Source organism: Leucopleurus acutus (assembly GCF_964270905.1).
Source record: "Leucopleurus acutus genome assembly, chromosome: 5".
Classification (NCBI taxonomy): Eukaryota; Metazoa; Chordata; class Mammalia; order Artiodactyla; family Delphinidae; genus Leucopleurus; species Leucopleurus acutus.
The window spans coordinates 6,910,530-6,938,139 of NC_139147.1; the positions used below are offsets into that span (position 1 = coordinate 6,910,530).

Below are 27,610 nucleotides of genomic sequence, written 5' to 3' on the forward strand. Positions count from 1 at the left end.
AAACGCACCAACATTCGAATTATAGGGGTTCCAGAAGAAGAAGAGAAAAAGAAAGGGACTGAGAAAATATTTGAAGAGATTATAGTTGAAAACTTCCCTAATATGGGAAAGGAAATAGTTAATCAAGTCCAGGAAGCACAGAGAGTCCCATACAGGATAAATCCAAGGAGAAATACGCCAAGACACATATTAATCAAACTGTCAAAAATTAAATACAAAGAAAACATATTAAAAACATCAAGGGAAAAACAACAAATAACACACAAGGGAATCCCCATAAGGTTAACAGCTGATCTTTCAGCAGAAACTCTGCAAGCCAGAAGGGAGTGGCAGGACATATTGAAAGTGTTGAAGGAGAAAAACCTGCAACCAAGATTACTCTACCCAGCAAGGATCTCATTCAGATTTGATGGAGAAATTAAAACCTTTACAGACAAGCAAAAGCTGAGAGAGTTCAGCACCACCAAACCAGCTCTACAACAACTGCTAAAGGAACTTCTCTAGGCAAGAAACACAAAAGAAGGAAAGGACCTACAATAACGAACCCAAAACAATTAAGAAAATGGGAATAGGAACACACATATCGATAATTACCTTAAATGTAAATGGACTAAATGCTCCCACCAAAAGACACAGATTGGCTGAATGGATACAAAAACAAGACCCATATATTTGCTGTGTACAAGAGACCCACTTCAGACCTAGAGACACATACAGACTGAAAGTAAGGGGATGGAAAAAGGTATTTCATGCAAATGGAAACCAAAAGAAAGCTGGAGTAGCAATTCTCATATCAGACAAAATAGACTTTAAAACAAAGACTATTAGAAGAGACAAAGAAGGACACTACATAATGATCAAGGGATCGATCCAAGAGGAAGATATAACAATTGTAAATATTTATGCACCCAACATAGGTGCACCTCAATACATAAGGCAAATACTGACAACCATAAAAGGGGAAATCGACAGTAACACATTCATAGTAGGGGACTTTAACACCCCACTTTCACCAATGGACAGATCATCCAAAATGAAAATAAATAAGGAAACACAAGCTTTAAATGATACATTAAACGAGATGGAGTTAATTGATATTTATAGGACATTCCATCCAAAAACAACAGAATACACATTTTTCTCAAGTGCTCATGGAACATTCTCCAGGATAGATCATATCTTGGGTCACAAATCAAGCCTTGGTAAATTTAAGAAAATTGAAATTGTATCAAGTATCTTTTCTGACCACAACGCTATGAGACTAGATATCAATTACAGGAAAAGCTCTGTAAAAAATACAAACACATGGAGGCTAAACAATACACTACTTAATAATGAAGTGATCACTGAAGAAATCAAAGAGGAAATCAAAAAATACTTAGAAACAAATGACAATGGAGACACAATGACCCAAAACCTGTGGGATGCAGCAAAAGCAGTTCTAAGGGGGAAGTTTATAGCAATACAAGCCCACCTTAAGAAGCAGGAAACATCTCGAATAAACAACCTAACCTTGCACCTCAAGCAATTAGAGAAAGAAGAACAAAAAAAACCCAAAGCTAGCAGAAGGAAAGAAATCATAAAAATCAAATCAGAAATAAATGAAAAAGAAATGAAGGAAACAATAGCAAAGATCAATAGAACTAAAAGCTGGTTCTTTGAGAAGATAAACAAAATAGATAAACCACTAGCCAGACTCATCAAGAAAAAAAGGGAGAAGACTCAAATCAATAGAATTAGAAATGAAAAAGGAGAGGTAACAACTGACACTGCAGAAATAAAAGAGATCATGAGAGATTACTACAAGCAACTCTATGCTAATAAAATGGACAATCTGGAAGAAATGGACAAATTCTTAGAAATGCACAACCTGCCAAGACTGAATCAGGAAGAAATAGAAAATATGAACAGACCAATCACAAGCACTGAAATTGAAACTGTGATTAAAAATCTTCCAACAAAGAAAAGCCCAGGACCAGATGGCTTCACAGGCGAATTCTATCAAACATTTAGAGAAGAGCTAACACCTATCCTTCTCAAACTCTTCCAAAATATAGCAGAGGGAGGAACACTCCCAAACTCCTTCTACGAGGCCACCATCACCTTGATACCAAAACCAGACAAGGATGTCACAAAGAAAGAAAACTACAGGCCAATATCACTGATGAACATAGATGCAAAAATACTCAACAAAATACTAGCAAACAGAATCCAACAGCACATTAAAAGGATCATACACCATGATCAAGTGGGGTTTATTCCAGGAATGCAAGGATTCTTCAATATACGCAAATCTATCAATGTGATAAACCATATTAACAAACTGAAGGAGAAAAACCATATGATCATCTCAATAGATGCAGAGAAAGCTTTTGACAAAATTCAACACCCATTTATGATAAAAACCCTGCAGAAAGTAGGCATAGAGGGAACTTTCCTCAACATAACAAAGGCCATATATGACAAGCCCACAGCAAACATCATCCTCAATGGTGAAAAACTGAAAGCATTTCCACTAAGATCAGGAACAAGACAAGGTTGCCCACTCTCACCACTCTTATTCAACATAGTTTTGGAAGTTTTAGCCACAGCAATCAGAGAAGAAAAGGAAATAAAAGGAATCCAAATCGGAAAAGAAGAAGTAAAGCTGTCACTGTTTGCAGATGACATGATCCTATACATAGAGAACCCTAAAGATGCTACCAGAAAACTACTAGAGCTAATCAATGAATTTGGTAAAGTGGCAGGATACAAAATTAATGCACAGAAATCTCTGGCATTCCTATATACTAATGATGAAAAATCTGAAAGTGAAATCAAGAAAACACTCCCATTTACCACTGCAACAAAAAGAATAAAATATCTAGGAATAAACCTACCTAAGGAGACAAAAGATCTGTATGCAGAAAATTATAAGACACTGATGAAAGAAATTAAAGATGATACAAATAGATGGAGAAATCTACCATGTTCTTGGATTGGAAGAATCAACATTGTGAAAATGACTCTACTACCCAAAGCAATCTATAGATTCAATGCAATCCCTATCAAACTACCACTGGCATTTTTCACAGAACTAGAACAAAAAATTTTGCAATTTGTATGGAAACACAAAAGACCCCGAATAGCCAAAGCAATCTTGAGAACGAAAGAAGGAACTGGAGGAATCAGGCTCCCAGACTTCAGACTATACTACAAAGCTACAGTTATCAAAACGGTATGGTACTGGCACAAAAACAGAAAAACAGATCAATGGAACAGGATAGAAAGCCCAGAGATAAACCCACGCACATATGGTCACCTTATCTTTGACAAAGGAGGCAGAAATGTACAGTGGAGAAAGGACAGCCTATTCAATAAGTGGTGCTGGGAAAACTGGACAGCTACATGTAGAAGTATGAGATTAGATCACTCCCTAACACCATACGCAAAAATAAGCTCAAAATGGATTAAAGACCTAAATGTAAGGCCAGAAACTATCAAACTCTTAGAGGAAAACATAGGCAGAACACTCTATGACATAAATCACAGCAAGGTCCTTTTTGACCCACCTCCTAGAGAAATGGAAATAAAAACAAAAGTAAACAAATGGGACCTAATGAAACTTAAAAGCTTTTGCGCAGCAAAGGAAACCATAAAGAAGACCAAAAGACAACCCTCAGAATGGGAGAAAATATTTGCAAATGAAGCAACGGACAAAGGATTAATCTCCAAAATTTATAAGCAGCTCATGCAGCTTAATAACAAAAAAACAAACAACCCAATCCAAAAATGGGCAGAAGACCTAAATAGACATTTCTCCAAAGAAGATATACAGAGTGCCAACAAACACATGAAAGAATGCTCAACATCACTAATCATTAGAGAAATGCAAATCAAAACTACAATGAGATATCATCTCACACCAGTCAGAATGGCCATCATCAAAAAATCTAGAAACAATAAATGCTGGAGAGGGTGTGGAGAAAAGGGAACCCTCTTACACTGTTGGTGGGAATGTAAATTGATACAGCCACTGTGGAGAACAGTATGGAGGTTCCTTAAAAAGCTACAAATAGAACTACCATATGACCCAGCAATCCCACTACTGGGCATATACCCTGAGAAAACCATAATTGAAAAAGACTCATGTACCAAAATGTTCATTGCAGCTCTATTTACAATAGCCCAGAGATGGAAACAACCTAAGTGTCCATCATCGGATGAATGGATAAAGAAGATGTGGCACATATATACAATGGAATATTACTCAGCCATAAAAAGAGATGAAATTGAGCTATTTGTAATGAGGTGGATAGACCTAGAGTCTGTCATACAGAGTGAAGTAAGTCAGAAAGAGAGAGACAAATACCGTATGCTAACACATATATATGGAATTTTTAAAAAAATGTCATGAAAAACCTAGGGGTGAAACAGGAATAAAGACACAGACTTACTAGAGAATGGACTTGAGGCTATGGGGAGGGGGAAGGGTAAACGGTGACAAAGCGATAAAGAGGCATGGACATACATACACTACCAAAAGTAAGGTAGTTAGCTAGTGGGAAGCAGCCGCATAGCACAGGGAGATCAGCTCGGTGCTTTGTGACCGCCTGGAGGGGTGGGATAGGGAGGGTGGGAGGGAGGGAGACGCAAGCGGGAAGAGATATGGGAATATATGTATATATATAACTGATTCATTTTGTTGTGAAGCTGAAACTAACATACCATTGTAAAGCAATTATACTCCAATAAAGATGTTAAAAAAAAAAATATTCATCAGCGGACCTAAAGCCCCTTTCATCTCGAGGATTGGAAGAGGCCGGCAGACAGGGCTGCCCGGGATCAGATCCGCAGACTTTGCCAGCTTGCGGCGTGGTCTTCACACGTGTCAGCTCCAGTTCCATAAAAGGGAACGTGGACCTGCATGGACTCTGCTTTCATTCTAGAGACCTTGAATGGGCACCTGGCCGTACCAGCTCTGCCCAAAGTGTCAGGGGGCAGAGGCCCAGGTCACGGAGACGGGGATCCTCCCTGGAGGGGCTCACGGCAGAGACACTGCAGAGGTGAGCGTGGTCGAGCACCAGGGACCAGGATGCAGCTCGTAAATGTGCCGCCTCCCTGCATCTTTCCGGAGATGCTGGCTGCCTCACCCACCACCTGGAAGCCCCAGGCCAGGGGTGCTGGGAGTTAGGGACTGCAGCAGGAAAGGAAGTGCATCTCCTGGCCCCCAGCCCAGTAGCTCCGTCTCATTGTTCTTGCTCTGAGCTTTTGTGTGGTGGGCTTCCGTACAGTACACTTGCCTCTTGAAGTCACGTTCAGGGGGAGTTTACATAAGTCAAAAATCGGACTTTGGCTGGAACGGGCGGACTGTTACCTTTGTGGCCCCTTGGTGCTCTTTTGCAAACACCCCCCCCCCGGGGGGGAGAGTCCCCTGTACAGCCTGGGCATTGCCAGAACGTGACCTAGCTCCCTCCGCATAAGATACGGTCCCTGGGAATGGTCCTGTCTGTCCCTATCGACTCATTACCCTCGGAGGAAAAGGCCAAGGCTTGGAGGAGGGAGGAACTGAATTTCCCAAGCAAGTGATGGAATTCTGCAAAACCTTAGCCCCAATGCGCACACAAGCTCCTGAAATGAAATATGAGTGGTGAAATGAGATCTACTGCCATTATAACAGAGCTCTATAAAAAATAATGAAAGGAAAACAGGAGAGAAAGGAACCATGCCTTGTGAGCCAACAGGGATGTAATTGTGGGTTTGGTTTGGCGGCTGCCGTATCAGAGGACATGATTCTTGCAGACACTAATCCAATTGCACATTGTGTAGACACAAGACATCATTCCTCAGCTTCGGTGGTCCCTGACACCCTGCCTTTCCCCTTTCTTCACTCCAGCCTCACACACAAGAAACACCCACGTATTCACACAATGGAGACGTGTCAGTGCAGCCCAGCTGGAACAGCTGTTCACAGAGGGCCCTGCTGGGGCTTCAGAACTGCCTGGCCTCCAGCGAGCCCGCTGCTGTTGGCCTTAATTCTATGTGAGGTTCCTAAGGCTCAAGCCACTGTAGACTGGCAAGATAGACCAAGAAACACACACGCACACACACATGCACACGCACACTCATACTCATATGCGGTCCACAAGAAAATGTCTTCCATCACAAGCGGGCAGTATGGTGTGCAAGCCTTTACTCTCTCTCAGCATCCCTGTCTCGGAGATTCAGTCAACTCTCAGGCGGATGGAATTGGGCATCCTTCATCCTTCCACAGGCAGTAGAAACTCCTGGTAGCCCACCAGGAAGTCATGGCAATTCCGTGCTGCCCCCCTGGAGGCTCCCTGCAGCTGGAATTGAATGACTCTGTGTGCCACACTATGAGTCCTGCTCTTAGCCCAGTACCCAAGCCACCTGGAGTCATTCATCTATTGTTGAGGTCTGTTGGGTGAGAGGTCCCCTGGTGCGCTGATCTTCAAAGTAGGGCCCTAAGATCCGCTGTATCAGCACCATCTGGGAGCTTGTTAGAGATTCAGATTCTCAGGCCCTGCCCAGACCTGCTGAGTCCAGAGCTCTGGGGGTGGGACCCAGCACTCCTGCTTTAACAAGCTCCCCCTCCCCTACCCCGGGATTCTGACACTCGCTGGTCTGAGAAACACAGTCCCGTGGCAGCATCCAGGGAGAGAAAAAAATGGGAGTCCCCGGAGCTGGATAAAGGTGGCCTATAGAGTGGATAATCTGGGAGAACAAAGTGCAGAGGAGGGTTCGCTCTCAGGAAGTCTGTCCGCCTAGGTGGACGGCCACCCTGCTCGCCTCTCACTGCAGTGGCTTTTGTCTGGCTGAGCCTGTGAGGTGAGAGACTGGGCCTCGCCTCTCTCTGTTGTCTGGGAAGGAGATTCACTGTGTGCTGTGAAGAACTCCAGCCTAGGATCAGATGACAGGATGCTTTTGAGGTAATATTTAAAAAGCATGCGGTCTGGAGTGTGATGAAGATGACAGAAAAGGGGGCTACCTGATTGGTCCATCTTGGTGTCAGACGTCCTGGTTACGCACGGAGTCATTCATTCGTCCAACAAGTATGTACTGAGCACCTATTACGTGCAGTCACTGTTTTAGGTACTTGACATACAGTCGTAAAACATACACAAAAATATTGCCTCTCTAAGTTCACTTTCTAACGGGAAAGACAGCCAGTGAACCAGATAGCTAATTAAAGGCTAACAGGTTAGATTGTGGTAAGTGCTAAGGAAAAAAGAAAACTAAAGCAGGGCAGGGGGTGGCAGTTCTAGAAAGGGCAGCCTGAAAAGATCCCCTCTGAGAACATGACATTTGAGTAAAGCCCCAAAGTCAGTGAGGGAGAAGGTCCCATGGTTACCCAGTAGGAGAATATTCCAGGCAAAGGGAGTGGTGAGTGCAGAGACCCTGAGGTCAGCCTGAAGTGTTGGAGGACAGTTGTGGCTAATGTTCAGTGACCAAGGGGAAGAGTGATAGGAGATGAGGTTGAGTGATCGTGAGGCCAGTGAGGGGCTTTGATCTTCACTCTGAACGAGCTAGGAGACGGCTGGGGGCTGTAAGCAGAGGAGGGACATGATGTCACTGAGATTCAGCAGGATCTCCCTGGCTCCTGTGTTGAAGCCAAGACCGCTAGGAGGCCCTTCGGGAGTTAGGGTAAGAGAAGGTGAGGTCTGCGTGAGGGTGGTTGCGATGCAGGGGTGGGAAAAGTGATTGCATTCTGGACATATTTTGAAGGTAGAACGGTTGTGTTTTGCTGATGGGTATGGAGTGAGGAAGAGGGAAGTGAGGCTGAGCCCCAGGTTTGGGGGGTGTACCCCAAATGAGTGGTGGACAAACCACAACTGGAATCCTCCTGAGAATCGAGCCTAGGCCCCTCTAAGTATCAGCCCAGACGCAGGGCCTTGCACTTACCTCTAACAGGCACCAGGCAAAATAGGACGAGCTCTGGACTCCTTGCCTGAGTTCAGGGGATCTTACTCATTAAACCAGTGGTTCGCAGACGCTGTGGCTGCGCCCCCAGGGAGCCATTTGGCAGTGTCTGCACACAGTTTTTCTTTTGCGGTACGCGGGCCTCGCACTGCTGTGGCCTCTCCCGTTGCGGAGCACAGGCTCCGGACGCGCAGGCTCAGCGGCCATGGCTCACGGGCCCAGCCGCTCCGCGGCATGTGGGATCCTCCCGAACCGGGGCACGAACCCGTGTCCCCTGCATCGGCAGGCGGATTCTCAACCACCGCGCCACCAGGGAAGCCCTGAAGACGGGTTTGACTGTCACACCTGTGAGGCGTTCTTGGCATCTAGTGAGTTGAGGCTAGAGGTGCCGCTCAGCGGCCTACAACACACAGGACAGCATCTGCCCCCAGAAAGAATCACCTGGCCCCCAAGGTCTGTCATCTCGAAGTGGAGAACTCTGCACTAAACCATTTATTTGGTGTTTACTCTTCATCATAGACAGTGTTTGCTATGAAGATGAGTTAAGAGAAGCTTACGGTCCATCAAAGGTGAAAAAGATTCCGTGAGGTCGTGTGACAAGTACAAGTTCAGGGGGATGCTCTGGGCCTGGCCATAGCAGGGATGAGAGTATGACTCAGTTTCCCCAGGCAGGAAAGACTCCCAGAGGAGTGATACTAATATTTCTATAACGCACTGTGATTTATTAATAGATTTTAGGATACAACATATCATCCAATTTCCTCATTAAATCTATGAGATGGCGTTAAGATTATACCCATTTTACGCATGGAGACCATTGAGTCTCCGTAACTTAAGTCCGCCTGCCATGGGCCGTGTGACCCCAGGCCTGTGCTCCTCTTCCTCCCTCAGGGCTGCTTCCTTTAGCCAGGCATCACCTCTGTGTTGGCAGGGATGGTGGAGTTTCTCCAGGTGATAGATGAGCAATATGTCCGATTTTTTGTCTTCTGAGAGGCATTAAATCCAAACACCAACCATATTTTGATTTCTTGTATATATTACACAGTTAAAAAAATTTACTTTCCTCTCATTTTACTCATTATAACAGATCAATTAAACTGCACTCATCTTTACATTCCCTTCATGAGGTGATTCCAAACAGAACCACATTTAACAAATAATTCGCGTGATGGGAGACCTACGGTCTGAGCCCAGTGGTGGCTCTCAGTAAATACTCATTGGGCTGAAATTAAAAATAAAAAATTCTCAGTTTTAGGATAGTGACTATTCCAGTTCCCTGTGTGTCATTGTGTTGGAAGAGGTGCTTTGCCCAGTTCCTGCGTACAGAGCAACATCTTAGCGGAAGGTCTTTTAACATCAGTTTTCTCATTTTACGTGGAATACTCAATATTTGACATTTGAAAGTGGCTCCCTGGGACTGGTCTCCCTCATGCCTTTCTACTTTGATGCATTGAGATTTGACTTCATGTATATCTTCTTACATTTTCTAGAAGACTTTATGTCTTCTTTTAGGACAGTGAAATTTGCAGCTATAATCACATTTGTTCCTTTCTGCCTTAAGGTTCTGAATCCGACTGGCATAAAAGATGTTTCCTAGTTAAGCTTGGCCACCTTCCAAACCTTCCAAGCTGTGGGCGGCTCAGTGTTGGAGACTGGAAAACTAGTGGTTTTCCCAACTGTGCTAGTGAGGTCGGGTGGTAATAGTTTGTCCTACTTGTAAGGGGCCTTGAGTCTTTACAGACATCAGTTCATTGGGCTGCAGGGCTGAGACACGGATTGAAAGGGCCTCACTTGGGGAAGATTTAGTGAGAGAGTCAAGTTCTCTGGGGCTCCCTCTCTGTCTGGAGCAGACTTTTTCTCATCCCCCTTCCTTAGTAGCACTCATGAGCATCTTTGCCATTTCTTGGGGTGTCAAATGGATGGACACCATTTTGGAGAACAGCCTAAGAGCCGTGCTCTTCCTTATGATGTAAGTGAATCCCATCGGGTCACTGTGGATATTGACATTGGGACAAGGGCACTGCTTGGCATTTTCTATCCTGAAAGGAAAATCATCTTGGTTAACCAGAATTTACATAGCCTTTTAGGAAAATAAAACCCTGAAAGCACCATAATGGCTATCGGGCTTACTTCTTTCCTCTCTGAAAAATGAAAGTGTTTTGAGAAAAGCATACACACACGCACACAAGATAGAAAAGGTGCCACATCTTTGTCAGGTAACTATTTGTAGACATCTTATTCTACAGAATACTTTATTCTAAAGGATGCGTTTCCTCCTCAGTTTTCAAGATCTAAATGTGCTGTGATCTTGCTGATACCATTTTCGGCTGTTAAACCATGAAACTTTCTCAGGGAAACTTCAGACCCCTTTTGGGGACAAAGAACTAACTGTTGGTGGTGACTTTTTACATTAATTTCGTCTTCAACTGCTTAGGAGAAGGGAGAAGGGAACAGGCCTGGTGGGAAGAGGCTGAAATTCCAGGTGTAAGAGAGAATATTTAGTAAGGGTAAAAATAACACACAGCTGTGAAGATAAACATCTCCAGTTTCAGTTGGAGCCCAGAGTGCTCCGTGAATCACTGCCCAGCTCCACCCGCTGCTCAGGCCATGGGCTCTGAAGCAGCTTTTCCACTGCCTCTGATTCAGAAATAAACCAGACCTACAAATTACCCCAGTGCTTTCCAGACAATCCCCTCCTTGTCTGGGGTCCTAAAAATACCTTTTGTGGTGACCACCTCCATTCACGGCGTGAAACTTGATTAGGAGTTGGTTCGGTCGATTAGGACTAAGTATGTGCTTTTAGGATTCTTAGGAAGAAAACCACCTGAGGGGGGATTGATTCCTATTCAGGTTTAAGGCAGACTTGGGATGCGTGCCCTGGCCAGCATCCTTAGGACCCTCTCGTGGAACTGAACTCTTTGGACTGTCAGGGTAGAGCTGCCAAAGAAAGCCTCTGTAGTCTAGCTTCATCATCAAGTTCTTAACATGAAGTCACCTAATAAGCTAAAAAGCACATTTGGGAAGATAGTGCCATTCTAATAAGCTGTCATGAGCTGAAGACTGCACGGGAGTAAACATTCGCTTGCTCATCCACAAAAGGGTTGGATGGGATGTGGACCGTGGTCTTCCAGGGCAGAGTATGTGGGGCTGGGGAGAGAGACTTCACCCACCCAAAGGCAGGCACCACGAGAACAGGGACACTGCTGGGTCCCCGGCACCTGGGACAGTACGTGGCGTACACTTGCTCTGTAAGTGTTTGTCACACAGATGAATGGTTAAAGAAGATGGGGTACATATGTACGATGGAATGTTACTCAGCCATAAGAAAGAATGAAATAATGCCATTTGCAGCAATACGGATGGACCTGGAGATTCTCATACTGAGTGAAGTAAGTCAGAGAAAGACAGATAGCATATGATGTTGCTTATATGTGGAATCTTTTTTAAAAAAATGGTACAAAGGAACTTATTTATAATGCAAAACAGAAATAGACCCACAGACATAGAAAACAAACTTACGGTTACCAAAGGGGAAAGGGAGGGGAGGGATGAATTAGGAGTTTGAGATTAACATATACACGCTACTATATATAAAATAGATAAACAACCAGGACCTACTGTATAGCACAGGGAACTGTACTCAATATTCTGTAATAACCTATAAGGGAAAACAATCTGAAAAAGAACGTGTGTGTGTGTGTGTATAAAATGCATACCTGAATCACTTTGCTGTACACCTGAAACTTACACAACATTGTAAATCAACAGTACTTTAATAATTTTTTTAAATGAATGAATTGAGGAGGCCCAGGGCCAGATGGCCGAGGACAGTCTAGGGAGTGTGGATTTGTCGGAAGGCTCTATGGGCCGAGGAAGGGCTTGGGTTGCACGTGGCCAGCATGGACTTGTCTTTGTGGAAGATGACTCTGGTAGCAGGAAAGCAGACTCTCTGGAAGTAAAGCTCAAGAATACTCCCCCTTCTAATTTATCCCTCTCCCCCTCTTCTGCCTTTGGTAACCATAAGTTTGTTGTCTACATCTGTGACTCTATTTCTGTTTTGAAACTAAGTTCATTTGTACCATTGTTTTTAGATTCCACGTATCAGCAATATCATATGATTTTTGTCTTTTCTCTGTCTGAATTAGTTCACATATACACACGACTATATATAAAATAGGTAATTAATAAGGACCTACTGTATAGCACAGGGAGCTCTACTCAATATTCTGTAATAACCTATATGGGAAAAGAATCTAAAAACGAATGGATATATGCATATGTGTAACTGAATCACTTTGCTGTACACCCGAAACTAACACAACATTGTAAATTAACTATACTCCAATAAAAGTTTTTTTAAAAAAATATGCGTTTCAGGGCTTCCCTGGTGGCGCAGTGGTTGAGAGTCCGCCTGCCGATGCAGGGGACACGGGTTCGTGCCCCGGTCTGGGAAGATCCCACACGCAGCGGAGCAGCTGGGCCCGTGAGCCATGGCCGCTGAGCCTGCACGTCCGGAGCCTGTGCTCTGCAACGGGAGAGGCCACAGCAGTGCGAGGCCCGCGTACCGCAAAAAAAAAAAAAAAAAAAAAAAGCATTTCAAATGTGAAAAAAAAAATTACTCCTCCACCAGCATGTGATGGAGAACGAGGCAGGGGAAAGCTGTCTCCAAGTGCAAGAGGAATTCAGGAACAGGAAGGAGGATGGGGCTTGAAGAATGGGTAGATTTTCGAGAGGACCAGCGGGTTTGCCTTCACCCACCAGGAGGAGTTATATCAGTTTTGCCCAAATTCGATTTTGACTTGCCTTGGGCTTTCTCTCAGGCCTGAGCGCCTCCACTAACTGTTGTGAAGTGAGGGTGGATCACAGATTTAAGGTGGCTGGTGAGCTCGGCCCTGTCACTTGGGGCTGCATTCAATGACATGCTTGGATAAATGAGGTCCATTCACACTCAGCTCAGGGCACAGCGCATCCTTGTCAAGCTAACGTTCGCATCTATGCCATTTCACTGCGGGCTGTTTCTGTGATGGAATCTGCCCTGCTGTAAGTAGACTCTGATGTGAGAAAACCAATGTCAGATGTCAAGTTTATTTTGTTTTTCAAAAACCAAAGCCCTAATTTTAATGTCTTGGTACATTTTTATAGGCACATTACCCCTTTTCAAAGAAAGGGATTATGGAAACAGCTAAAAGAAGCTTTTGTATCGGGCTGGGGTCCACTTAATCTTAAAAAAATTAGATGGACTACTTTCTCAGTGGTCCAGCTTCTGTCCTGGTTCTCAGTTCTGTCTTCTTAGACCCACGATCTGAGTCACAGGCATTCCCACTCTCCTCTCTGAGCACAGACACTTCTTGTCTGATTTCCTCACACTCATGAATGTTCACCCATCATCTCTGTAGAGCTTGCACCCTGTTGAGTGCCTCAAGGAAGGTTTGGGGAGGGACATATGATGTTCAACTGTAAATCGAGGTGGCCACCTTTTTCTTAAACCAGACTTATCAAAATTCGTATGCAGGTCCAAATAAACATTGCCGCCTTTAGCGTCTCCCAGGAGGCTCTGCCTTTGTCTGCACAGGGCTGGCCCTACTCATCTCACATCTGCCGCCCTATCCATGACTGTCTTAGGGCCACTCCCAGGATATTCTTCAGAAAATACCCAATAGTGATGACCTTGAGTCTTCTGAGGGTCCATCCCATTAGGTGTTATGTCTGTGAAAGAGACCATTCGTGTGGAGTTACCAGGGGAGGTCCTATAGCATGGTGGTCAAGTCCTTGGACTCAGGACCCCAACTCTGTAGGTTCAAATCCCAGCTGCTCCACTGCTGGTCGTGTAACCTTGGGCACAACCTGCCTCCATCCTCTCTGCAAGTCAGCTGTAATATTGCTGCTGCTTATTGGTATTTGACCTCGTGGAGTTGTGTGGATGAGATGAATAATAACAGCTAACGCATAGCGTTTACTATGTGTTAAGCACCATTTTGAATGTTTCACTATAACATGAATACATGAAAAGAGTTTGGAGCCATCCCTAGCATGAGTAAAAGCAGTCAGATACAGGCTAGAAAATGAAACAAATGAGGTCTGTAAATATTTGTTTGCCCACCATGCAGAGGCAAATTTGAATTTAAAACATATAACTTAGAAGACTGTGGAAACTGGAATATGTAGCATTCCATCTCTCAAGATTTTTTTCGGTTTTTAATCATTTATTTTTTATATTTTTGCACTCATGTTTCTGGTTGGCTGGTTCTTTCCAAAATCAGTGTCGAGAAGTGGTAAGCATGAAGCGCTGGCTGAGGAAATACAGTCTCCCAGTTCCTGTAGCTGAAGCAGCTGCAAGCTGTGTGATTGGAGCATCCTGCTTTGTGTGTGGTATGTTCTCAGGTCTGTTATGGGATGCTGGGAAGGATACTGCTTGCCGCATCACCCAGTTCTCTGCAAGAGAAGCCACGAGAGAAACTTCTCTCAAGTTCCAGCCCAGGAATAGCTTTGCTTCTGCTGAGTGACTGGTTCATATGTATCTTTTTGACACCTTGAATTGTCACAGGATAGATTCCTTTTTTGCTTTGGCAAGTAGGAAGTTCAGAGATAGATTGATGTTCTACCTTGAACAACTATAAATAGGAAGCTTACTCAATGTGCTGATTTTATCTCTTCGTTAATTGCTTTTCTGCCCTCATATAACCTTCACTTCCATTCCTTTGATCGTTTATGTCTTGTGTGCATTTTTGCAGTCCACCTCAAATGTCACATAGTTTGAGGAAGGACAGGGGAAGAAAGTATATTCAGAGCCACCACACATACACATAAATATAACTCTGGAGTTGCAGAGGGAGATGTTGGACTCTCCTCCTTAGAAAAATGTTAATATAAGCTAAGCATTTGTTCATCCAGGTAGCTTCTGGAGAGTCCTGCCTGGGGGCTTGGGAATGGAGTTTCCCAGCCCTCTGATTCTGTAACCCTACGAGAACCCAGTGGAGTTTGGCAGCATGTCTGACTTCTCACCTTAATTTAAATATAGTAGGTTTTCCAATTTATTTGATATTCTTTGCTATGGTCTTTCATCATTAATTCGTAATACTAGTATGTTTTAAGAAGTCAATGATCATGTTCTCAACTCACCTTAATTCTCCAAATGCTACTTAAGAGCGATTAATTAATTGAGGCTCAACAGGCCATCTTAGTTGGGCATGTGTCTCCAGTTATCAGAAGAAGGGCACCAACCCCCTATCTTGTTCATCATGAAGGTTGAGGGGGTCTTTCTACATTATTTCTCTATTTCCTAAGTGACTGCAATTACACCCAAGTGGCATGGAAATCTGTTAGATTGCTGCAGAGATTAAACTCCTGAAGCTGTGTGGCCCCAAGGATGTTTTAAGGGGCTTGGAGGCTGATACACCCAACTTTCTGGCACCCCAGCTGTTGTCCAGTGCCTTCCTGAAATTCTTCAGTCTGAATCAGCCTCCCCCTCTCAGGGCAGCCCCAGCCCCATGTGGGATTTCTCCTGCTGTGAGCGGTCTTCCTGCCTTCTCTTCCCTCTCACTGGTGCCACATACTGTATGGGGTTGTCAAGACCAGTGTTTTGTGGGTTATAAATAGAACCCAGACCTGAAAATGTGAATCTGAGAATATGGTTAAGACACAATCATTTTTAATTTATTTTATTGTGGTAAGAACACAACACGAGATCTACCTTTTAAACAAATGTTTAAGTGTACCTTATTGTTGACCAAAGGTACCAAGTAGTACAGCAGATCTCTGGAGCCTTTTCATTCTACTTGACTGAGACTTTATGATGGTTGATTAGTAACTTCACCACTTCTCCCTCCCCCAGCTCCTGGAAACCAACGTTTCACTCTTTGATTCTCTGAATTTGACTTTTTTAGATACTTCATATAAGGGGGAATCGGACAGTATTTGTCTTTCTGTGACTGGCTTTTTTCACTAAGTATAATGTTCTCAGGGTTCATCCATGCTGTCATCTATTTCCAAATTTCCTTCTTTTTAAGGAGAATAGTATTCTATTGTATGAGTGTACCACATTTTCTTTATCTATTCATCCATCAATGGACATATAGGTTGTTTCCACACCTTGACTATTGTGAATGGTACTGTAGTGAAGCTAGAAGTGCTAATATCTCTTGCCTGATTTTAATTCTTTTGGATAAATAGGCATAAGTGGGATTGCTGGATCATATGGTTGTTTTCTTTAAAAATGTTTCAAGGAACCGCTATACTGTTTTCCAGTGCAGCTGTACCATTTTGCATTCCCACCAACAGTACGCGAGGGTTCCAATTTCTCTACCTCCTCACCAACACTTGTTATCTTTTGGTTTTTGTTTTTATAATAGCCATCTTGACAGGTGTGAAGTGATATCTCACTGTGGTTTGACTTGCATAATCACTTTTCCATGCCCTTAAAAGATAGAGTCTTTGAGAGAAATATCTTGAACCATGCTTATTAGCAATAAAGAAATTGATGCCCCAAATAATAAGACAGAGAACTTTCATATTCACCAATTAATTACCCAGTTAGCAGGCATCTAATGAATTGCCTTAGAACTTTCACAGGAACTGTTAAAGAACACACATGTGAATACCAAGAATATCATATTTAAAGGGATGCTCTTTGCTATGTGCATTTCAAAGTAATGTACTGAATGCCCAAACCTTTACCATGTTAGACTAGAGAACGTGGGGTCCTCTGTTCTAGGCTTGGTACAGGTAGGATACCAGGCTGTTTGTGGGAGCTTCTCCCTGTGACTTCTCGGAATGCACGATGAAGGTAGAGCTAAACAGTGCAGTAAGCAAGGGGCAGGTTTCCGGTGTGGATCTTTTCTTACCACAGCTGGTCAAAGAGCTGAAAACGCATTTATTGGGAGACTTTTCAATATACACTTTGCAATTCTCTGAATCACGTTAAGATTTCTTTTTCTTAAAATAGCAGTGTCTAAAGTCCATGAAAAAAAATCCTCCTCCAGGATTTCCCTCTCTTTCTTATTTCCGTCTTTTTAGATACACTCTGGATGGGTCACACATCTGCTGTGCTGGGGAGTGAACAGTCCAGGGGCAAGGATGGTGGCCTAGACTATGAATCGTGTATGTATCACAGTGCACACCTTAAGCCAGAGTAACGTGTGGGGCAGGGCGTTCCTGATGCCTTTCTGAAATAAGGATCTGCTTTACTTTTTAAAGGGCCGCCATCCTAGCCATCTTAGCTTTACTGGGTGGGGCTGTCTGTGTGGGGGTTATAAGTGTGGCCAGTGAGTAGAGGCTGCCCAGCTTCAAGCCTCAGTTCTGCCTCCTCCTGGCTCTGAGACCTGGAGCAATTCCCTTCTCTTTTGTGTCATCAGTTTACACATCTGAGAAATGGAGCTAATGCCAGCAGCCGCTGCACCAGGCTGTTGTGAGGATTGGTAACTGTTAAGCTCTCAGAACACAGCGACATATATATATGCTACTCTTTTGCTATTAAAATTTCCAAGAGAATAAACAAGGCGAAATGACTGAACAGTGAGAATAGAACACCTGGGGCCCCTTTAACCACTATTTATTGAATACCTGCCTTGAGTCTCGTATGTCAGTGGCCCTATGGGGTGACCTCTCCTCTCTTTGGGGTTGGAGTTCTGTTAGATTTATTACTTAGATTCAAAGACTATTTGAAGTGATCACAAACATGGTTCCCTTCTGTCTTCCTCTGAAGCTAAAACAAAATACAGTGGAAAAAAGACAATTTTTTTTTTATTGAACTGAAGGTACAACGTTTGAAAATAGAGTTTCATTCTGCTGCTTTTTTTCACAATGAAAGCTGGCTGGAAAAGCTTAATGAGTTGAATTATGTCTTCTGGTTATAAGATGAAGACAAAGTGACCATATTGAAGACTGCCCCTGTTTTAAATACTTACACATATTATTGGAAAGCTCTGGTAAAATGCAATTTAATAGCTCATTATATCTCTGTATTTGATGAGGGATCTATTTTAATGCCATGGGAAAACTGATTTGTTCCTAGAGCTTTCGTCCTCAGAGATGGAAATTGAACAATTGAATTGTAAGAAAATGGGAGAGTTGGAACGTATGGTCCATGATCCCCCATGTTTCCTCTTTCTATAATTCTATACATCTCTTTGACTTTTAACTTTTTAGATGGATAACTGCCTTGCTGGAGAAGAAAGAATTTATGGTGCCTGATATACAGCAGGCACTCAATAAAAAATAGTCTAAATGGAGGAGTGAACGAATGAATCTGAACAGTGCTCATCTTAGATCTTACAGATGTTACTTGAGGGACACTCATCACCTAAGTAGCATCTAAAGTCTCTTTCCTAAAGAAACAAACCCCTTTAACTCTCTTCCCTAGTAACTTCTCTCCTTGAGACCAATGGACCAAAACATACATACTCCACTCAACTGATGGAATTTTCCAAAGGGAAAGGAAGCTAAGTCTCAAGTGAAGACATTCAGTGTTTTGATATTAGGATGGGTCTTTTAGAGATAAATGTTGGAAGCCAGGAAAAACAGCATCAAGAGGAAATAATGCACGTGTAGGCAGCATTGGAAATATAGAGGGTTCGCACCGTGGGAACTCCGACTGCTATTATTTTTAAATTTCCTTCATGTTAGTACAGCTGTGAGGATGCCATGAAACGGGGCTGTGTATTTCCAGGCCCATGGTAGGAACTTAGTCCTGGATGACCCCAACTATAACCTCCATCCACAGACATACCTGCTTCTTCCTCATCATCAGCCCTAAGCTCCCTCCATCAGCACCAGACATGTGCAAGGGATGCTGAGAACAAATCTGTATTTTCAGAGTTCCCAGACGCTGAACAAACTCTTTCCAGGGCCTTCGGTCTGCTCTTCCTGTCCACACCCCTGCCATGGCTCTTGGGTCTAGAATGACCTTTTCCACCCCACCTCAGTCCTGCCTCACCCAGAGAGTGCCCTTCTGCCTCAATGCCTCAGACCATCTCTGGCTTGAAGATCATGTCCATGCCAGGCCTATAGTTCCAAGATTCTGCAAATTGGCTGCAGAGTTCCAGCAAACAAAGTGTGGAGGAGACAAAGGAAGGCTCACTGGAGTGGAGCCCACAACCATCAGGGCCTCAGACATCGGGATGGAAATCTAAAATCCAATGGAGATGCGTAGATTCCTAAGAGTATGAAGAATCCTGTGTTGGGTAGCACTTGAGAGGAAATTTCTAGAAATCCACCTTAGAAGACATAACCCAACCATCAAGATCCCTCAGAAAAAAACATTTTTCTGTTTCCTGGTTCAGCTGCATTTTCTGTTTGGAGTTTCCCCATTATGTATGATTTCACTATGTCCAATAACTTTGCAGTCTCACTTAAAAATTTATATTCCCCTTTTTTCTTTTTTTAGAAAGGCAGGTTTGTCTTTGTCCAAGAGGCCATGGCTGTCTTAACGAACATCAGCCCTGTGAGCTGTTCCCCAAGGCCCAGAAGCTGACTCCTTTCTGCAGGCGCATAGCTGGTTTCCCCCCCGCAATCCTAGTCCTACAGGGCTGCTGGGGTCCCCTGTCCTTCTCCCTCCTCTGATCTTCCTGCCTGCACCTAAGCCAGGAACACTGGGGGTCTTCAAACTCTGTGTCTAAAGATTGGCTGCAGGGATTTGAAATTGAGCACAAGGATTTCGTTCTGAGGTTGTGAAGAGGCATGCGCTCTAGGATAAACCTTGCTGAGGGTCGTCTCCCAGCATCTGTGTGCGTGGCCTGTTTACAGTCACACGGGGAGAACAAGCGCCAGTTCCCTGCTCCTTGCAAGTGTTTCCAGTCAGTTGTCACGGAAGGGGGTTTGACACGACAGTTTCAGAAGGAGCTGGCTGGAGAAATAGAAGCCAGGTGGCAGCTTTGCTTCCCACGTGCCTGCCCTCTGCTTCCACTGAGCAGGGGCACTGTCTTAGTCTGCTCGGGCTGCCATCACAAAATACCATGGACTGGGGCAGTGGGGGGCGGGTGCTTAAATAACAGTTCTGTAGACTGGAAGTCAAAGATCAAGTTGCTGGCAGGGTTGATGTCTGGAGACAGCTCTCTTCTTGGGTGGAGGATGGCCACCTTCTCACTGTAAACTCAGTGGCAAAGAGGAGAGAGACAGAGACAGAGAGAGGTATCTGGTCTCTTTGCCTTCTTATAAGGGCCACTAATCCCATCATAGGGGCCTCACCCTCAGGACCTTGTGTAAACTTAATTATCTCCCCAAGGCCCCACCTCCAAATGCCATCACGTGGGGATTAAAGCTTCAAAATATAAATTTGGAAGAAACACAGCCATTCAGTTCATCACAGACACTGCATTTGTCTTTTCACAGTCTCCTCGCCCTTCCTCACACCCCTCCACCTTGCCCCTCCTTGCTTCTCTGGGTATCAACGCGGAGACAGGGAGGAGGGCTCTGGGTTGCCACAATAATGGAAGGATGTGTCTTCTTCCCCTCCAGGAACTCCCCCGATGAATGCAGCATGGCCAAAGGAGGGAAGATGGTGGGTAGCACGGACACTGTCGGGATGAATTACAGCGGCTACATGGAGGAGAAGCATATGCCGCCCCCAAACATGACCACGAACGAGCGCCGAGTTATCGTCCCAGCAGGTCAGAGGCTCGGTCAGCGACCCACGCCTTCCTAGAACTTCATTCGGCTCTCTCTTCTTGCCCTTGGCGTTGGTCACCCTCCACTGCCTGGACCAATGGTTGTAAATGGAAGCTGGCGGAAGTTGGTCCACCCACAGAGAAATGTTCACTGCTCTTGGTGTGTGTGTGTGTGTGTGTGTGTGTGTGTGTGTGTGTGTGAAAGAGAGAGAGAGAGAGAGAGAGAGAATCCATGAAAAGTGACCTCTCTAAGGAAGAATTGGCTTTTCTCTGAGGTTATTTGGTGTTAAATATCCTTCCTTTTATGAGGTGCTATTTATAATAGAAGGTAGGCTTTAAAAGTTTTTTTTATCTAGCAAAATTAACAGTTGGGAGACCTATATTGTTTGATCTCAAACTCTGAAATTCCAGCTATCACTGACCTATAACACAGACTCTGAGAGCCAGAAAAATTCTTTACCAGAAGTAGTTCTAAACCCAAGCCAAAACAATGGCTCTGGATTTGAGGAGAATGCCAGGAATTTATTTATTTAGCAAAACTAAAGGTAATAGGAAGGATGCCTTAAACCTCCTCAGAGGAAATGCACTACATAAAACCAAAAATATCACCACAATAGCAACGGTGACAACTCATTGGGTCCTGACTCTATATTAGGTATTTGGTGAGCGATGTGCAGACATAGAAAGTTTGGTGTCATGAAATCTTGGGAAATAGGTAGTGTCTTTGTCACAAGTGCCCTGATGAGGAAACTGAAGCTTGGAGAGGTCAGCCTGCAGTTAATAAGAGGCCAAGTTAGAGCTCAGGCCCTTCTGACTCCTTCGTTCTCTTCCTTTCGGGGGGGAGGGGGGTTGGAATGAATCTCAGCCCCTTGCAGTAGCCCTGCTGGTTCCCTCCCATCACCCACTGCAGCCGCCTGGTCCCCCTCTTGTTCTGCCTCAGGGGCTGAACTGGCTGTCGCCTCAGCCCGAAACCCCCTTGGTTCCAGGGAGTTCTGTCCTTCACTGGGGCTCTGTGCAAACATCTCTTCAGAAGCCTTTCCCGACCACTCCATCCAGAGTCGCCCCCTCCCCACTCCACCCAGTGACTCTCAACCCCCCACCTGCTTCATTTTCCTTTATTGCCTTTATTCCCATCTGTCACTATAGTGGACATTTATGTGAAAGCTCTCTTATTATCTCCTCCCTCAATAGAATGTAAGCCCCACAAAGGCCCTACCTCCATGGCCAGGTGCAGTACCTGGTGTGTACTAGGTGCTCAATGAATATTAACTGAGGGAGGAATGGATGAAGGGGTGCCTAGCCACTGGGTAGTCCTGTCCGGGCTGCCCCTTGTTGCTGGAGTAATAAGAGGTGTGCATGGGTAAGGTTGGTGCAAACTTGATTCTCCCTTGCCGCAGAAGTCACCTCTATTCATCTCCATGAGGTGTGATGGCAGACGGGTTCAAATCCCCTCTGTGGCGTGATTCCCACCCCTGCCCCTCCTTCTGCATCAGGTCACATCCAGTGGACTTCTGTTCCCGTTGCTTTCCGAACAGGAGAGTTCAGAGTGCAGAGTCCTTGGCAACACCTCTGACTTGGGTTCCTGGACTGGGTTTCTCTTCAGGGTTGTCACTGTGTGGCTTTGCAGCAAAATGATTTGATGCAGTTATAGGTACGAAAGGGATCATCCGTCCCTGATCTGGAAGCGCACGTTGTAAGGCTTTTATAGGAGACAGTGGAGAGTCTCAAGTGTGCCGTAGGAGAGGGACAAAGCTGGTTTTCGTGTTTCTTGAAAGACAGTTGGCATTTATGCAGAGGGCGTGTATTTGGTTTGATCATGGGAACTAAGCTGCATTCCTGAGACCCATTACTTGTTACTGAGACGTAGAACAGGAGGCATTTCCTGTTGAATGGGAAAAAACATGGAAGGGCAGATGTCCGAGATGCCCATCCGGGATGTGTGGTACCTAAAAAAGGCTTGAGAACAGACATGTGCCTGGAGAGGACTGGGAGGGCAGGGATGCTGTTGCCTTGGACACTGGCTGACGCTGAACGGGATGACAGAAACCCAGAGGATGTCCGTCCAAGCCCATCTCACCCTTTGCCTTCCTCCTTAAGAAAGTATTTTCTTCAGTTTACGCAAAACAAAGTCTTTTTAGTTCTCTAAGGTGAGAGAGTCAATCTGAGGAGAGGCCCACGTTAAAGATGCTTATCTGGGTTCCCTGTAGAATCGCAGACCCAGGAGCTAAGCCTGGTGCCTTTTAACTGACAAGGTCCTATTTCTGTCCTGCCAGCAATAGCCTTTGATGTCATCAATATCCTTTGCAGTAGGGCCAGACTTGCGACTTCCTATGTGAAATAAACTGTTTAGAAAACAGGAGAGATATTTACATGGGAAAGAGGCAAAGAAGCAATTGAATCAAGTCAAAGCATCCACCATTTGTGATCTATGTAGTAGGTGCTCATTAAATGTCAGTCAGTTGGGTGGAAGCTGGTTGCACAGATTGGCTCATATTAAGTTTCTGTGTAAAGGCTGGTTTCATCTCCTGAAGAAAGTCCTCTTTCAGCTGTTCCCTCCTTTGGTTGCTTCACGCCAATGCAGAGGCAGTTATTCAGTTGACAGGGTTTGTAAGAGAGCTCCTTGTGGCTGGTTTTGCAAGTTGTGAGCCTTTCAGTTATTGGTCAAGCCTCCCGTGTGTGTGTTCAGACACACAGATGAACACACACACAGAGAGCTGCGTTGCACCATCCAGAAAATTCCTCAGCGTAGAGATGGCAGGACGTGGGGACCACTCTGTCAGCTGCTACCTCTGTACGTTAGGCCCCAGCTCTGGGATCCAGGCACCTCACTTGGGCACATTTTGGGTGTAGAGAACTCCGTATACTTAGGTAGAATTCTCCAAAACTGGTTCTGACTGGTTCATATAGTTCCTACTACTTAAACACATTGATTGGCACTCATAAGTGCAAATCAAAAAGATAACCAAACCTCCCCCCCCCAAAAAAAACCCCATTATTTACTCTGAAGCACTTGCACCATCGATCACCTACATACTGACATTCATGTCCTAGACCTAAAAATGGTCCTGATACACACTGGCCTGAAGGTGGGTGTGTTAGCGAGAAGAAACAGCAGAACTTGGGGTATTGTCTGTGTTCAGATTGGGCTCTTGTACCTGAATTCCTCACTTCTCAAAGTTCCTGGTTTTGAGACTCACTGTCTTTAACTCAAGAGCTTTAAAGAAGCTCATAAAATAACCCTAATGAATAAATGTATACCTTCATTGGATATATTTACACTCTCTCCTTGTTTCAAAATGGATTTAAGGAAGCTCACACAAATATAAATAAAGGAACAAGACAGAATCCATATTCAGAGTAAACGGATAGAGAACAGGGGCTAAAGTAAGAACTTAACAGACGGTGAAACCAGGAGGGGGCTTTGTATGTTTGTGTATATATGTATATATTTTTAACGCAAGCTTTTAGATCCTGCACAGTTGCAGAAAGCGGGTGTTATTTGGGTCCAAGGTGTCAGCAGGCTGTGTGAAGATGCTTCCATCAATACATGCCTCAGTGTCCCTAGAATAAGAAGAAAACAAATGTGGGACAGTGGCCCAGCTATTAATTCTGAGTCTAGGAAAAATGTGTTCCTGGGTTTATTGTAGGCGGGTAACAGGGACGTCACAAGAAAAATAGTAGAGCTGCCAGACATTCTGGGAAACCCTGGCTTACACCTGTCATCCTGGCAAGGTTGGTGATTGTGCCCCTCCCCCTCAAAGTGTAGTGGTTAGACAATACATCACACCTGTTCTTCCTTTCTTTCTCTCTCTTCCTCCCTTCCTTTTTTCCTTCCTTCCTTCCTTCCTTCCTTCCTTCTTTCCTCCCTTTCTTTCTTTCTTTCTCTTTCATCATCTATCAATCATCTATTCTTTCTATCATCTGTATATCTATCATTTATCTATATCTATCTATCATTTATCTGTCTGTCTCTATCATTTATATCTATGTATCATACCTGTCTGTCTATCTATCTATCTATTTGGCGTGAATATCTGTATATCTGGGTCTACATCTCAGGGGGTTGGGCTGTTTCTCATGTTCACAGTTGTAGATCAAAGTATCATTCGGTGAAATCAGTCTTAATAAGAGGGGCCCTGACATGGGACCCAGTTAAATGGCTCTTTGCTGGCTCAGCTTAATTTGGAGGCTGACTGGGAAATGTTTCTCCCAAGTGTGACCAGAACCACTTGCATCAGGGTTCCCTGGGAGACTTATGATTTAAAAATGCCCATCTCTAAATTTTATGAATCCTGGCGTGGGGTTGAGGATTTTACATAGTTAACACATTCCTGTGTGATTTTCATAAATTATAAGGTTTGAGGTGCTCTAAGCTAGATAGAAGACACTAAATCAATTTTGCTTTCATACACCTTCATTATTTGAAATAAAGGCATCATTTAGAAAAGGAAGTTGGCAAAAGAAAGCATTGTCCTAAAGCTTTTCCCTTCAGATGTGTTTTGGGGGCTGTCATCGGCTGGCACAATAAATTCTGTAAAGGTCCTGTATCAAGGCACTCAAAGGGAAATACAGGGCCATTGAAGGCACAAAACACAGTGTGAGAGCTGAGGAAGAAGCCCCGCAGCTCCATTCATTGGTGGCAGCGCTGAGCTCCATTCAGACAGATCAGATCAAGAGCAGTACTCAGCCTTATACATTCTCCTGTGCTCCCATCAACAGCCGAGACAACTCGGGGACAACCCGGGAATCTGACTTGCAGGTGGTATTTCCAGTTCTTCTTCACCAAGGCTGTGAACACAGATCGATGTTTAGAAAGAATGGGTCCCCATTGTACAATGGAACTAATATGTTCTAGAGAACGTAAGTTTTGTGATGTCTGATGAAGCCTCTGCAGCCTCTGCAGCCTCTGATGCTGTCCCTCCGTGTGCCAGGTGGCCTCCGGCAGTCACTGTTATTTTTTTGGCCTTGACAATATGCTCAGCGATGTGCTAACTGAGAGAGCTAGCAAAGAGTAAGGCACGGTCTTCATCCACTTTTCTTCAGAGTTGCAGAACGCTGACCAAAATGCAACAGAACCTCTGGTTTCAGCAGCTTACATCATTTTGAGAAGATTTTTCTTTTTCTTTATTTTTATTCCCTAAAATGGGTGCTAAGGCATGGGGCTTTTCAGACACACTCGTGGGTCCAGCCGCTCCGCGGCATGTGGGATCCTCCCGGACCGGGGCACAAACCCATGTCCCCTGCATCGGCAGGCGGACTCTCAACCACTGCGCCACCAGGGAAGCCCAAACTCTTCTATTTTTATTTTCTAAATATCCACTTTGAGCACAAATGCTCTTGGGAGTCAGAAGTCTCAGAGACAAAAAGTTGCCACATTCATCTTTTAACTGGCTCCTTGTCTGCATTCATTCATTCATCCATTCATTCATTCATTCATCCATCCATCCATCCATCCATTCATTCATTCATTTACTGAGCACTTAGAATATTCTAGTCACCAAGGATAAAAGCTCTTATGTGATTTAAAACCCCCTGTTCCTGGCCCCCAAACACACATGGCTAGAACTTCTTGTATTGTGTCTTCCTCAGGCCCTCCCTGCTGGGTAACTTCTACTCAATGCGTGAGGTATTTACTGGGTACTTGCTACTCTCACACCAGTCACAGAGGAAATGACCAAAGCCTGTGAGAAGCAGATAAGACCCAGCCACATGAAGTTAAGTAATTCGTGACAGCAGAGAGTATGATTAAGAGCTCAAATGAGTGATTCAGACATGTTTCAAAATAGCTGAGGAACAAGATGACTGTAAACATGACTAGTAAAGAAAAGCTTCCTTTGTTCCCTGATGACAAGATTTCTAAATCCCTTTGCAGCCTCCACCCTGTCCTGCCCTCCAGTCACATCATTCTACTCCTGTGCTGCGTTGTCACAAGTGTCCTCGCCCATGCTGTTCCCTCTGATGGAATGCCCTTCCTCTCTCTGCTAACAAATCCTTCTCACTTTTCAAGACATCTTTGAAATCCACCTTGTCTAGGAAGCCATCCTTGATCTGCTGGCACCTTCATTGCTTCTCTGCCAACGGCTTACCAATTCTTTCATTGCCACACTTTATTTGGTTTTATACTGTATTCTATAATGCATCTGTATACTGGACATAGCATTTAATTCCATGAAGGATTTGAGATGCCTTGTGAACTAAACTACTGATAATCATGTGAACCAAGCTACGGATCAGTTAGAAACTGATGTTTGTTTGTATGAGATCAGTACTAAGGCAATTACAAATATTAATGGAAAACCAAGGTCACATGAAGGAGGAATGCAGCCATTTTGGCCACAAGCTTGGCCAATATGCTGTAGCTAAGCTTCCAGTATGGCTCTGAGCTTCCTGGTGGCCAGTGTAAAAAGAGCCATTTGGGGAATTAATGCCTGTTTTCAAAAAAGTTTCACAGGGAAGGCAATGTTTTTATTGGTGCAGAATCCTAAAAGCAGGATCCCTGGGCTTAATGTTTGGGCTTCACTGAGGCTACAGTTGTGACCACCATCCTGCCTCAGTGGCAGTACCACGTAGTGCCAGCCTGCTTCTTGTGACATCCTCCATGGACAGAGTGAGTTACATTAGCGAACAGCTCAGTGCAGACAGAGAGTGTACGCCCAGTGTGAGTCTTTGCCGGTCTGGTTTCTTAGAAAGTCAGGATTTTGAGTTTTCAGAGTGGCAGAAGTCTCTCATCACCTGCACACGGTCCTTTCTACATAGGACATCTCCAAGCTGGGCTTGAAAGCAGACGAATAACAAGCAATAGAAGAATACACTCTCCAACCAAGCCCAGATGACCAACATATTACTACGATTTAATCTTATTAGACTTATTTATAAGCCTGTCTGTTGTATTAGATTGTGAGCATCCTGAGTTGGTGATTATGTCTTTTGCATGTTCTTCACCACCAGCCAAAGCAACAAGCTCGTGGCCCGTGTGCAGAAGTCAGTAAACATGCATTTATTTGAGTGAATGGGAATCCGGCTTTAGTTAGTGGGAACCACAGAATCACAGGAGACGGATGTACAGGATTCTTGGTGATCTTCGTTCAGCT

The 27,610-nt window shown here is 44.3% G+C and overlaps 1 protein-coding gene across 4 annotated transcripts in view; it reads left to right on the plus strand.

Moving 5' to 3' along the window:
• The window catches only part of ERG (ETS transcription factor ERG), a 204,515-nt gene that overhangs the window by 142,663 nt on the left and 34,242 nt on the right, over positions 1-27,610 (plus strand). For all 4 annotated transcript variants that reach the window (XM_082840105.1, XM_082840102.1, XM_082840104.1 and 1 more), the window contains one exon: positions 20,371-20,522. In XM_082840105.1, coding sequence (XP_082696231.1) covers positions 20,371-20,522 — 152 coding nt within the window. The remainder of the gene's footprint in view (positions 1-20,370; positions 20,523-27,610) is intronic.